This window comes from Phoca vitulina, unplaced genomic scaffold, assembly GCF_004348235.1.
Source record: "Phoca vitulina isolate PV1807 unplaced genomic scaffold, GSC_HSeal_1.0 scaffold2, whole genome shotgun sequence".
Taxonomy (NCBI): Eukaryota; Metazoa; Chordata; class Mammalia; order Carnivora; family Phocidae; genus Phoca; species Phoca vitulina.
In genome coordinates this window covers 64,537,821-64,552,081 of record NW_022589705.1, presented here as the reverse complement: position 1 = coordinate 64,552,081, position 14,261 = coordinate 64,537,821, and the positions used below count along the sequence as shown (strand labels likewise).

Genomic DNA, 14,261 nt, shown 5'->3' with positions numbered 1-14,261 from the left:
TCCCAGGACTCTGGGATCATGACCTGAGCCGAAGGCAGACGCTTAACGACTGAGCCACCCAGGCGCCCTGACCCAGTTATTTTTAAAGTCACAAAATATCAACAGTTACTGAGCATCTTCTGATTAACCACTTTGAAGAACGTAGTTATAAATAAGGCATAGTACTTGCCATAAAAAAATTACAAACTGGTGATAAAGCTGTACACTCACTGCATTATACACTCACCGTGTTAAAAAGGGAACTTGATAAGGAACTACTACATTTTCTGATACACTTATATCTGTGGTGGGAAACTGAGACATTAACTGAGGTACCTCCTCCTACTGAATCAGTTGTAGTCATTGTGTCACAGGGGCCTGCCCCAATAGAACAGAGAAAAATTTTGAGTGCTGGTACGGAGTTTCAAAAGCTGAGAGTTTAAGACTAAAATTTGGAAGACTGTATGTATCAGGTTTTTTTGCATCCTAGATAAAGTCTCAATAGGATGAGTTCAGGGAAGAGAAAAGAAAAGCCAGAAGGAAGCTAAAAGAGTGTAGACACTGACGGAATCCCTAAGAAAGGGTCCGACATCCTGTCTCCCTGGCAGGGAGCACAAAAGAAACCCCCAGGTAGATTTGGAAGGTCTGAGAGACCTTTATCCTAAACCCTGATGGGTCTGAGGAGCAAACACTCACAGAGTTCCTTCTGAGCCACGGTGCTGCAAGGAAACAATCAGAACGTCTGCATGGTGTGTTTAAGCATCAGAGTCTGCACTCAGCCCCAGCACCCAAGAGTGACATGGAAAATATTATGATACCCCCTGTGCCTCAGTGCAGCATGGACATGACAGAGAACCAGTGACCTGACTAGAGTAAGGAGGTCAGAGCAGAGGCCCACACAAATCTACTGCCAAAGACCAGATGCAGATGAAAACACCTGAGCAGATAGCAGCTTGGCTGGATCATAATCATGTCATCCCACATCGCTACTACTAGCACAGCATTAATTCCTCCAAACTGCATATAACTTCACAGAAAAGAAGATAAACAGATCTTGAATTGACTGAAATTTGGTTTCTATAACAACTGGGCAGTCAAATTAGAAATTAAGTTCAATTACTTTTAAAAAGGAAAAAAGTTCCATTTTTTGAACCCAAGTTTGTGGCAAAGAATTTTTTTTTTAAAAAATTTGATTTATTTATTTGAGAAACAGAGAGAGAGGAAGAGCGCATAAGCAGGGGGAGAAGCAGAGGGTGAGGGAGAAGCAGACTCCCCAATGAGCAGGGAGCCCAATGTGGGACCTGATCCCAGGACCCCAGGATCATGACCTGAGCCAAAGGCAGACGCTTAACCAACTGAGCCACACAGGAGGCCCAGGAATTAATATTTGCTACATGCTTACTTATGATAACACAAACATATATAAACACACATAAAATTTCTGACATTGAGCAATAGAATTCATTTCTGAGCTTTTGTAGTAGCCAAAGCAAAAAGAAAAAAACTTTATGTTGTATAATTATAACATCAGTTCTTTAAGTGAGACAAACATTTTACTAAAATAAAAGTGACTGTTACTAAATCTTTGATCAGAGTTGAAAATTGGCAAAGTTTTCAAAAATAATATTAAAGAAATTGGGGTGCCTGGGTGGCTCAGATGGTTGGGCATCTGCCTTCGGCTTGAGTCATGATCCCAGGGTCCTCGGATCAAGCCCCACATCAGGCTCTCGGTTCAGCAGGGAGCCTGCTTCTCCCTCTCCCTCCGCCTGCTGCTTCCCCTGCTTGTACACACTCTCTCTCAATCAAAAATAAATAAAATTAAAAAAAAAAAAAAAAAGAAGTTATAAGTGTCTCCTTAATATGGCTTTTTCTTCCATAAATATTCAATAAAATCTTGAATAAAGACTTAAAAAAACAGTGAAGGTGTTCCTGAAAAGCTGTAAGAATATAGTTTTCCAGTGATCTAACCTATATCAAGGATAACTTAAAATTTCCAAAGATGGAGACAGTATACCTCTAGTATCTTTCTAATCCTCAGAACCTGTGACTATGTTTACTGCATTTGGTAAAAGGGAGTGTGCAGATGTGATTAAGTTAAGGATCTTGAGATGTGGAGATTATCCTAGATTATCCAGGTAGGCTCAACGTAATCACAAGGGCCTTTATAAGATGTAGGCAAGGGGCGCCTGGGTGGCTCAGGCTGGAAAAGGGAATAAAATGGATTCCACACTAAAGCTTCCAGAAGGAATGCAGCCCTATCATCACTTTGATTTTAGCCTCAAAGACCATTTCAGGCTTCTGATGTCCAAAACTGGAAGACGATATATTTGTATTGTTTCTAAGTCAACAAGTTTGTGGTAATTTGTCAGAGCAACAACAAGAAACTAATACAGATTCAGTCATAATTCCCATTTTACAGATGGAATAATGACGTTTAGAACCAGGACTTGAATGCAGATGTCTTATACCATAAACTGAGCTCTCAACTATTATGTTGTGCCCTAGACTATAAACAGTTGGTATAGTTGACATTTATTTTAAAATTGTATCATAGTTAATTTCCACCTATAGAATCAAGTGTTAAGGACAGATGAATGAATGCTATAAAAAAGTCAAGCCATTTTCTCAATAATTGCAATAATCTACAATGAACCTTATACCTCCTGTTTCTCATGCAACATACTAAACAGACAGTATTAAAGGGGCCCATAGACAGGTTAAGGTTATAGACAAAAAGTTGAGGGGGTGCCTGGGTGGCTCAGTCATTAAGCGTCTGCCTTCGGCTCAGGTCATGATCCCAGCGTCCTGGGATCGAGCCCCGCATTGGGCTCCCTGCTCCGCGGGACGGGAAGCCTGCTTCTCCCTCTCCCACTCCCCCTGCTTGTGTTTCCTCTCTCTGTGTGTCTCTCTCTGTCAAATAAATAAATAAAATCTTAAAAAAAAAAAAAGTTGAGAAAATGACAAATTAACTGCTAGAGCAAGTTAAAATAAAAATAATTTTAGGGGCACCTGGCTGGCTCAGTCAGTAGAGCATACAACTCTTGATCTCAGAGTCCTGAATTTGAACCCCACGTTGGGTGCAGAGTTTACTATAAAAACAATAGTTTCAGACCTACAGCATCAAAGAATAAACCAGCACCCCAAAGTAACTTTTAAATGAGGTTATTAAATATTTGGCAAATTACTAACTTAAATTAGTGGACCTCCCCAGTAATATGGAGAACATTCAACACTTCATCACTGGACTATAAATTCCATGAGGGAAGAAATCATGTCTGCAACTGTTTTTAATACCATCATATCCCCAGCTTTTAGCATACTATCTGGCATATAGTAGAATAAATGAGAAAGCTGGAATAGGGATCTGAAGGGCTAATTTTATGTGTCAACTTGGCTAGGCCATGGTAACCAGATATTTGGTCAATCATTATTCTAGATGTTTCTGTTAAGATATTTTTTGGGGGTTGGGGGGAGAGGATGGGGAATGGGGCAGAGTGAGAGACAGAATCTTAAGCAGGCTCCATGCCCAGTGTGGAGCCTGATGCTGCGCTCAATCTCACAATCCTGACACCAGGACCTGAGCCAAAATCAAGAGTCAGACGCTTAACTGACTGAGCCACCCAGGCGCCTCTCCGTGAAGGTATTTTTAGATGAGATTAACATCAAAATCAGTAGACTCTGAGTAAAGCAAATTATCCTCCACAATGTAGATGGGCCTTATCCAATCAGCTGAAGGCCTTAATAGAACAAAGCATTACCACCTCCAAGAAGAGGGAATTCTGCTTGCAAATCACCTTTGGACTCTAACTGCAACTCTTCTCAGCCTCCACAATTGCATGAACCAATTCCATAAAACAAATCTTTCTCTCCCTCTCTCTCTCTCCATCTTGCTGTTTCTGTTTCTCTGGACAACCCTACTATAAAGGAATACCTTTTTTACCAAAAAAGGTAATACAGACCCAAAAAGCCACAGCCACTATTCAATTAATATTCCCCAAGTGCATTTTCTTTTTTAGGTAGAGAAGTTATATTTTACAATAGTTTCTCTGATAGGCCCAGGTTTAAAACTACAAGGATGAGAAGAACAAATTGAAGGCAAACTAAACAAAAACAAGATGCTTCTTCCTAAACAAGATAATTTCTTGACACTTTCCCCCCTATGTAATAAAGCAACTCAAATGACAACCGTATTAAAGTTGTCACTTCATTAAAATTATCATCCAACGGGACGCCTGGGTGGCTCAGTCAGTTAAGAGTCTGCCTTCAGCTCAGGGCATGATTCCAGGGTCCTGGGATAGAGTCCCATATCAGGCTCCCTGCTCAGCGGGGAGTCTGCTTCTCCCTTTGCCTGCTGCTCTCCCTGCTTGTGCACTCTCTCTCTCTCTGACAAATAAGTTCTTAAAAAATATATATATATCATCCAACATCTGAGTATGAAGTAATGCATTTAAAGCAAGGACATCTTATGGTAGCTAAGATATATAATCAGTTTCATCAGATTGGGGAGTTACTTTATTACTCATCAAAAACTAGTGAATATAATTTAAAAAGTATACATGATAACAAAAATATCTTTTACCTTTTAATTGAAAGATTCTTGGAAACCTTGTTGAAAAACTCTGTTTCTGCATTTTGGCTTTCAGCAGTCAGTTCAAAATGGATTGAATTCTTGTCAGAAGGTTCAACATTCTGAAATAAAGTAGGTTGTACTTTGAGAGCTGACTTAAAAACACAAGAGAATTCTATTTAGATGAAAAGTGGCTCTGAAACACTGGGAGAAGGGAGACATTTCTATTACTGTAACCTTTTTAAAAAAATCATTTTTAAAATTGAGATATAACATTATATTAGTTTCAGGTATGCAGCATGATTCAATATTTGTATATACTGCAAAATGCTCACCACAATAAGTCTAGTTAACATCCATCACCATACAGTTATAATTATTTTTCCTCGTGTTGAGAACTTTTAAGATCTACTGTCTTAGCAACTCTCAAAGATATTATTAATTATAGTCACCATGCTATACATTACATCCTCATGTCTTATTTATTTTATAACTGACAGTTTGTACCTTTTGACTCCCTTCACCCATCCTGTCCACCCCCAATACCCCAATCTGTTTTCTGTATCCATCAATCTATTTTCTGTATCTATGAGTTCAGTTTGATTGTTTTTTTTTTAGATTTCACCCATAAGTAAAATCAGATGGTATTTGGCCTTCTCTGACTTCTTTTGCTTAGCATAAGGCCCTCAAGGTCCATCCATGCTGTCACAAATGACAGGATTTCTTCTTTTTTATAACTGAATAACATTCCACTGTGTATATATATATATATATATATACACACACCACACTTTCTTTATCCATTCACCCATCAATGGATACTTGGGTTGCTTCCATGTCTTGGCTATTGTAAACAGTGCTGCAGTCAACATGGGGATACAAATATCTTTTCAAGTCTGTGTTTTCGTTTCCTTTGGATAAATATCCAGAAGTGGAATTGCTTAAATATATGTTAGTTCTATTTTTATGTAACCTTTTTTAAACTGTCCATTTCCCTGCCACATAAACAAAGTGAAAACTTAATCACCTGTATTATATAACTCACTCAATAACCAGGGATTCAGTGAAAATAATAACTGTGAACTGAGGATGTGATCTAAAGAATAAGTGATATATGTCTCTAAAATGGAAATAAATTATTAGACCTCAATTAAGATAATTATATTTATAATTAAAATACAGAATTTCTTTTTAAAGTTTTATTTCTTTAAGTAAGCTCTACAACCAACATGGGACTTGAGCTCACAACCCCGAGATCAAGAATCTCATACTCTTTCAAATGAGCCATCCAGGCACCTTGAGAATTTTTTATCATTAGTCTGAGACATAGGACAATCAATCATGTTACTGAAAAGTAGTCTCTGAATGTTTTTACATAATGACACTTAGGGTTTCAAATATTTACTTTTTCTGTGACCATCACCTATGTATTTTTATGTGTTTTATGAGATACAGCAATAATCTATTCTGATTCCTAAGATTATACATAAACACTGACTTTCAAATGTGAGAAATCATTTGTTATATCTACACATTTAAAAAATAACAGGGCAGGGGCGCTAGTCTGGCTCTAGTCTGGCTAAGCACAAAGTCCATCTGCAAAGACCCTCTAGGAGGTATGTTTGTTTGTTTGTTTAGCTCCTGGTGATCAAGGAAATCTCCCATCAAAACACAAGATAAGGGGCACCTGGATGGCTCAGTCGTTAAGCCTCTGCCTTGGGCTAGGGTCATGATCCCAGGGTCCTGGGATCGAGCCTGCAGGCCCGCATCGAGCCCCAGCATCGCATCGAGCCCCAGCATCGGGCTCCCTGCTCAGCGGGAAGCCTGCTTCTCCCTCTCCCACTCCCGCTGCTTGTGTTCCCTCTCTCGCTGTGCCTCTCTGTCAAATAAATAAATAAGTAAAATCTTAAAATAAATAATAACAGGGCAAACAGAATGCTAAGTTCACAAATTAACTCTCAATATCATAAAATGATATAAACATATAAATTCTTAATATTCTTCAAAGGCTTTAGGGTAAGTTATTCTGTAGAAAAGCTCTGATCCTGTTTTATTTGTTCTGGAGACATGATCTAAAATTTACAAAACAACATTAACCACAAATGAATAAAGTTAATATTCAATAAAATTAAAAACAAAACCTAATAGTTTGAGTTACTACTTTAAGGGGTAAAGACCATTGGGTTTAAACTGCCAACATGCAACCCTAAACAGTCATTAATGTGTTGGGTAATCAAATCACTTACTTTGAAAAGATGTAATGTTTCCTTGCTGGTTAGCAGCTGGAACTGAAGGTCAGATGACCTGCCATCACAGGGGAGGCATTCATAAAATTCAGGATCCTTATGTGTCACAGAATAGAGAACTATAATGAAATTTCCAGCTTCTGAAAAAACCCTGAACAAAAAATGCCATTTAATTAAAATTTACTGAGGATAGTAAGAGTATATTCTAACAACTCTACATAAATCTCTCAATCTAGTTAATAAACTACCTAAGCAGTCTAATTTGGGGAGCAGGTGCCTGGTGGCTCAGTCGGTGGAGCGTCTGACTTTGGCTCAGGTCGTGATCTCAGGGTCCTGGGATCAGGCCTGCCTGCATCAAGCGCCGTGCTTGGTGGGGGGTTGCTTGTCCCTCTCCTCCTCCCTCTGCTCCCCCACCCAATGCACTCTGTCTCTCTCTCTCAAAAAAAAATAAAGTCTTAAAAAAAGAAAAAACTAGGGAGCAAATGTGCTTACTTTTTAGTGTTACTGATTTTTAATTTTTAAAATACATTTTATTATGAAATACATATTCCTTATAAAAACTTCAAGCAAAACAGGGATATATAGGGCGCCTGGGTGGCTCAGTTGGTTAAGCGACTGCCTTCAGCTCAGGTCGTGATCCTGGAGTCCCAGGATCGAGTCCCGCATCGGGCTCCCTGCTCAGTGGGGAGTCTGCTTCTCCCTCTGAGCCTCTCCCCTCTCATGCTCTCTCTCACTCTCTTTCTCTCAAATAAATAAAATCTTAAAAAAAAAAACAGAAAAAAACCAGGGATATAGAAAACAAAATGAAAACCACCCCACTCTCTGGTTTAGTATACGTAACTCCATAATTTTCTCCTCGGCATACAAAAACATTTTATACAATCTAACAAAAATGAGGCCATACCATACATAGTACAGTTGACCCTTGAACAACATGGGTTTGAAGTGTGCAGGTCCACTTACACATGAATTTTTGTCAATAAATACAGCACAGTACTATAAGTATATTTATTCTTCTTTATGATTTTATTTAATTTTTTTTAGTTTTTTTTTTTAAGGTTTTATTTAATTTAACAGAGAGAGAGACAGCTAGAGGGGGAACATAATCAGGGGGAGAGGGAGAAGCAGACCTCCCGCCAAGCAGGGAGCCTGATACGGGGCTCCATCCCAGGACCCTGGGACCATGACCTGAGCCAAAGTCAGACGCTTAACGACTGAGCCACTCAGGCGCCCCTCTTCTTTATGATTTTAATAACGTTTTTTCCTCCAGCTTGCTTTATTGAAGAATACTCGTAATACTGTGAGAATATTTAAAGTATATAATACATATAACATACAAAATACGTGTTAACTAACCAGGTTATCTATAAGGTTTCTGGTCAACAGTACACTATTAGTGTAAGTTTTTGGGGAATCAAGTTATATGCAGTAGGTTTTTTTTGTTTTTGTTTTAATTTTATTTTATTATGTTACGTTAGTCACCATACAGTATATCACTAGTTTTTGGTGTAGTGTTCCATGATTCAATGTTTGCGTATAACACCCAGTGCTCCATGCAATACATGCCCTCCTTAATACCCATCACCAGGCTAACCCATCCCCCCACCCCCTCCCCTCAAAAACCCTCAGTTTGTTTCTCAGAGTCCATAGTCTCTCATGTTTTGTTTTGTTTTTTTTTAATTTATTTGACAGAGAGAGACACAGCGAGAGAGGGAACACAAGCAGGGGGAGTGGGAGAGGGAGAAGCAGGCTTCCCGCGGAGCAGGGAGCCCGATGCGGGGCTCGATCCCAGGACACTGGGATCATGATCTGAGCTGAAGGCAGACACTTAACGACTGAGCCACCCAGGCATCCCTCTCATGGTTTTTTTAAGTAAATGCTACGCCCAACGTGGGGCTTGAACTTATGACCCAGAGATCAAGAGTCACATGCTCTCCCGACTGAGCCAGCCAGGCGCCCCTATATTTCTGACTGAGCACCTCACCATCTGCATTGTTCAAAGGTCAACTGTATTAGTAATTGCTATTTTTTATTTGACTGTCTTGGATTTCTTCCCATGTCACTATTCTATATTATACCTCAGACCTCTTTATTCTTTTTTAGTGACTACCCAGTATTACAATTTACAGTTGTGCCATTATTCACCCAGACTTCTAAAAGTGGGTAATTTAATTATTTACAATATTTCAGTATCATAAGCATGGATAAAAACATTCATTTTATTATTCAGTGAGTGGCTCCACAAATATTTATAAAGTCATCAAGAATCCTTAAAACACATACTAAAACCAACAACAGATATCCCCTTTTCAAAAGTTCACATTAGGCCACTTCACTTTTACAGAAGATCTATGTTAGAACCTGTTTTCACTAACTGAAAGAAATCCAAAGAAGATTTTTGCTTTTACAAAAAAAGGCAAAATTGAAAATAATGTTCAGCATTTGTGTTGCATGAGCCATTATCGAGGTAGCATGCACCAAAAGCGAGAGTAGCCCTGCCAGGCTCCTTCCTCGGGAACTACACTCAGCATCTCAGCATCAAGCAGCCATAGCTTTGAACTGTGTCTGTGAGTATTGTGTTTTATCTCAATTTATTTTGTGCATCCATTAGCAAGACATGTTCTAAGGTATCAGAAAAGCCTAAGAGAGGTCATTTTCTCAGTTTGGGAACACTCAAAAAATTTTCCATATAAATTAATGGTAGTTGCTTCTGTGCTTTATGTCATTTCAGCTTCTGAAAGGTTTCATAGGAGCGCTCTGCTCTTTCAGATGGGGTGGGGGGGGGTTGACAGGGAACCTGTATTTAAAAATACTTTAAGAGAAGAACCATGAGAGACAATGGACTCTGAAAAACAAACTGAGGGTTCTAGAGGGGAGGGGGTTGGGAGGATGGGTTAGCCTGGTGATGGGTAATGAGGAGGGCACGTTCTGCATGGAGCACTGAGTGTTATGCACAAACAATGAATCATGGAACACTATATCTAAAACTAATGATGTAATGTATGGGGATTAACATAACAATAAAAAAAAATTTTTAAAAATGGACAAAAAAAATAAAAAATAAATAAAAAATAAAAATACTTTAAGAAAAACAAATTTTTTTTTAAATAAAGGAGCACCTGGGGGGCTCAGTCGGTTGAGCATCCAACTCTTGATTTTGGTTCAGGTCGTGATCTTGGGGTTGTGAGATGGAGCCCTGTTTTGGGCTCAGGGCCCAGCACAGAGCCTTCTTGAGGCTCTCTTTTCTCCCTCTCCCTCTGCTCCTCCCGCAACACATGCACATGCACATACTCTCTCTCTAATAAACAAGTAAAATCTTTAAATAAATAAAAATATTTTTAGTAGTTGTCTCTCCTTTGTAAAACACTGAACGAAAAATAATTTGGGGCTACCTTACAACATTAATAAAACAAAGCAGTGAGTCCTGTGGAGGCAGAATGTCTATTCTGCTCAATTCCTCTCTCTTGGGTCAGACAAGACCACTGTTCAGAATGTTGTGAAGTATCAACCTAAGCTATGCTAAGCAGTGCTAATTCTCTCTGGTTCATAGGGCTGTAATTAAAGAGTTCAGGTATGAAAGAAATTGCCTAATGCTTCAGACTAAACACAGACTAACAGAGAGAGCTTCAAAACTAATTTTACCTAGCATTTACTGTCAATAAGTAGTTAAAAGACCAGTCACTGATAATAAAACTTAGTTGTACTAATATACTAAAATGAGTATTTGTTTTATTGCAAATAAAACTAATTAGATTGAAAAGTTGAAACAAAATGTAAAAAGTAGAACTGCAAAAAGCACCTGAAGGAAACACAAGAGATTTTTTATTTCAATAAATACTCCTAGAGTGGGCAATTCCTTTCTAAGATTGAAAAAGAAGATTGAGGGGCGCCTGGGTGGCTCAGTCGTTAAGCGTCTGCCTTCGGCTCAGGTCATGATCCCAGGGTCCTGGGATCGAGCCCCACATCAGGCTCTCTGCTCAGCGGGGAGCCTGCTTCTCCCTCTCCCACTCCCCCTGCTTGTGTTCCCTCTCTTGCTGTGTTTCTCTCTGTCAAATAAATAAATAAAATCTTAAAAAAAAAAAAAAAAAAAGAAGATTGACAAATTAGACTTAAAAGTTAAGCCTGGGAAAAATATCATTAACCAAAGTTAAATGAAATGGCAATCTGGGGGAAAAAAATCTTTGCCATATACACATACACACACATTTTTATATTTATATAACCTTTGCCATACACACACACACACACACATTTTTATAAATGTACATTTCTGTGTTTTACATATTATATATATAGAGGGAGTGAGTGAGAAAGAGAAACAGGGCTCTTACAAAAGCAATGTGAAAAAGATGCATAATCCAATAGAATGGCCAGAGACATGAATGCGAAGATCCCAGAAGAGGTTATAAAACATCACAAAAGACCATTTTTCATCCATCAGATTTGTAAAGATCAAAAGTTACCTCTCTGAAGTTTGCTACTTTCCCCTTTCCTCCTTCCTCTCAGGCATACTGGCCTCTTTTCTGTCTCTTGAAGATGCAAAGTGATCTTTCAACCACAGTTTTTGCACTTAATGTATCCTCTGTCTGGCACGCTGCCCCAGGCGGCCACATGGCTTACTTTCCCACCTCAAGACTTTGCCTCCCTGACCACCCTATTTAAAATTTCAACTCTTGGGCGCCTGGGTGGCTCAGATCGTTCAGCGTCTGCCTTCGGCTCAGGTCATGATCCCAGGGTCCTGGGATCGAGTCCCGCATCGGGCTCCCTGCTCAGCAGGAAGCCTGCTTCTCCCTCTGCCTCTCTCTCTGTCTCTGTCTCTTATGAATAAATAAATAAAATCTTTAAAAAAAATAAAAATAAAAATAAATAAATAAATAAATAAAAATAAAATTTCAACTCTTTTCAGTAGAGCATGCAACTCTTGATCTCGGGGTTGTGAGTTTTAGCCCCACATTGGGTGTAGAGATTACTTTAAAATTTTTAAAAAATCTTTAAAAAGGGGCGCCTGGGTGGCTCAGTCGTTAAGCATCTGCCTTTGGCTCAGGTCATGATCCCAGCATCCTGGGATCGAGCCCCGCATCAGGCTCCCTACTCGGTGGGCCTGCATCGGGCTCCCTGCTTGGTGGGAAGCCTGTTTCTCCCTCTCCCACTCCTCCTGCTTGTGTTCCCTCTCTCTCTGTGTCTCTCTCTGTCAAATAAATAAATAAAGTCTTAAAAAATAAAAATAAATAAAAATCTTAAAAAAATATAAAATTTCATCTCTTTACCTATCACTACCATCCAGACATACAATATCTACCTCCCCTGCTTATTTTTCTCCACAGCACTCATTACCTTATAAAATACTACTTATTTTACTTATTCTGTTTACTGCCTATCTCTGCAGGGTCTTTGTTTACTACTTATCCTCAATATCATGCACAGTGCTTGGTACACAGTAGGTGCTCAATAAATATTTTGTTCCACAGTGTTAGTGAGGGGATGGAGGAAATAGGCATTCTCAAACAATGTTGGAATGATTATAAACTGGCAGTCTTTGAAGGGCAATATCTACCAAAATTTAAAATTACAAAAGAAAAAAGTGTTTAATTACATACTCTTTGACCTAGAAAAGCCACTTTTAGGAATTTATTCTACAAATATACTAGTATATGTACATATGTGTGTGTATACAAAGATGCATACACAAAACTGTCTGTAAAGGCAAAAGGACTAGTTTTTAAAATATAATACATATTCTTTTCTTTTTCTTTTTTTTTTTTTAAGATTTTATTTATTTATTTGTCAGAGAGACAGAGAAAGAAAGCACAAGCTGGGGGAGTGGCAGGTAGAGGGAGAAGCAGGCTCTCCGCTGAGAAGGGAGCTCTATGCAGGACTCGATCCCCAGGACCCTGGGATCATGACCTGAGCCCAAGGCAGATGCTTAACCAACTGAGCCACCCAGGTGTCCTTCTATTCAACTGTCAAATATGTGACTAAATTTGTATGTGCCAAGATGTAATGACCTCTAAGGTAAAATGATACAGAGAAAAAAAGCAACATGCAGAAAAGAACAGTATGCTCCTATTTGTGATAGGAGAGGATGATACACAGGATGTAGAGGATGTCTATGCAGTGGTATTTTAGGAAAGAAGCACAAGATACTATTTAACATTTAATAGTGATTGTCTCGGGGCACCTGGGTGGCTCAGATGGTTAAGTGTCTGCCTTCAGCTCAGGTCATGATCCCAGAGTCCTGGGATCGAGCCCCACATCGGGCTCCTGGCTCAGCGAGGAGCCTGCTTCTTCCTCTCCCTCTGCCTCTCTCCCTGCTCATGCTTTCTCTCTCTCTTTCTCTCTCTGTATCTCTGTGTCTCAAATGAATAAATAAAATCTTAAAAAAAAAAAAATAGTGATTGTCTCTGGGGATAGGGTCTGGGGATATGGGATAAAAGATAAACTTATTCTTTTATTGTGTATCTTTACATATGTTTGATTTATTGCCATGGACTTGTACTGCCCTTTCAACAAAGTTTTTTTAAAAAGTGTATAACAGGGGCACCTGGGTGGCTCAGTCAGTTGGGCGTCTGCCTTTGGCTTAGGTCATGATCCCACAGTCCTAGGATTGAGCCCCGCATCAGGCTCCCTGCTCAGCAGGGAGTCTGCTTCTCCCTCTCCCTCTGTCTGCCTCTCCCCCAGCTGGTGTGCATGCGCTCTTTCTGTGTCAAATAAATAAATAAAATCTTAAAAAAAAAAAAAGTGTATTATAGCTACCCAAGGTTGACACAAACAGACCTGGAAATTTTAATAGATGCAAAAGCTAAGAGGCAAATGGTGGTACAAAATAACATACAAAATAACAAAATTAAATGAGTTGAGGTTATAAAGTTTCTTTGCTAGTTCCAATGCTTGTGCTTCAGTTCCAGAAAGAAAATTAAATATCTCATCTCAAATATTCCTTACAGTACAGGTATTAGCACTGTGTAACTTAATAAAACACACATAAGGCAACAAATTCAAACTCATTTTCAATCACTTCACTGAAAATTAATCCCTTTATTTATAAAATAGGATGCTACAGTAGATGATCTCCAGGTTTTTTCCACCACACCTAAAAAGTGTATCTTCTGTGTTATAGTACTATGGTTAGACAAGTGAATTCCTTCACATTTCCAAGTATACTGCAACTTCACCTTTTTTATCTGGTTTTATTCCTAGTTAATGTAAGATTTGTTTTTCCTAGTGTGCTTATTCTTCTGGTCTGTAAACTATAAAAGCTTAAGGCATTGCATGAATTTTAAACAAGACCAATAAAACATGAACAGGGAGAAGATCAAAATAAAATATAAAATATCACTTGCCTTTCTTGAATAGAAGAACTGAACATGTATCGTAAGCAGCAAGCCCATACCTGAGGACTATAGATATGTATAATTCCAGATAGCCAACTAAAAGAAAAAATACAAATTAAAAGCTATAGTCACTTACAA

The 14,261-nt window shown here is 38.8% G+C and overlaps 1 protein-coding gene across 4 annotated transcripts in view; it reads right to left on the bottom strand.

The window, feature by feature from the left end:
- STIL (STIL centriolar assembly protein) overlaps positions 1-14,261 on the bottom strand; it is a 74,583-nt gene that overhangs the window by 45,640 nt on the left and 14,682 nt on the right. For all 4 annotated transcript variants that reach the window (XM_032429560.1, XM_032429578.1, XM_032429570.1 and 1 more), the window contains 3 exons: positions 14,133-14,219; positions 6,793-6,943; positions 4,559-4,668 (listed from right to left, as the gene is read on the bottom strand). In XM_032429560.1, coding sequence (XP_032285451.1) covers positions 4,559-4,668; positions 6,793-6,943; positions 14,133-14,219 — 348 coding nt within the window. The remainder of the gene's footprint in view (positions 1-4,558; positions 4,669-6,792; positions 6,944-14,132; positions 14,220-14,261) is intronic.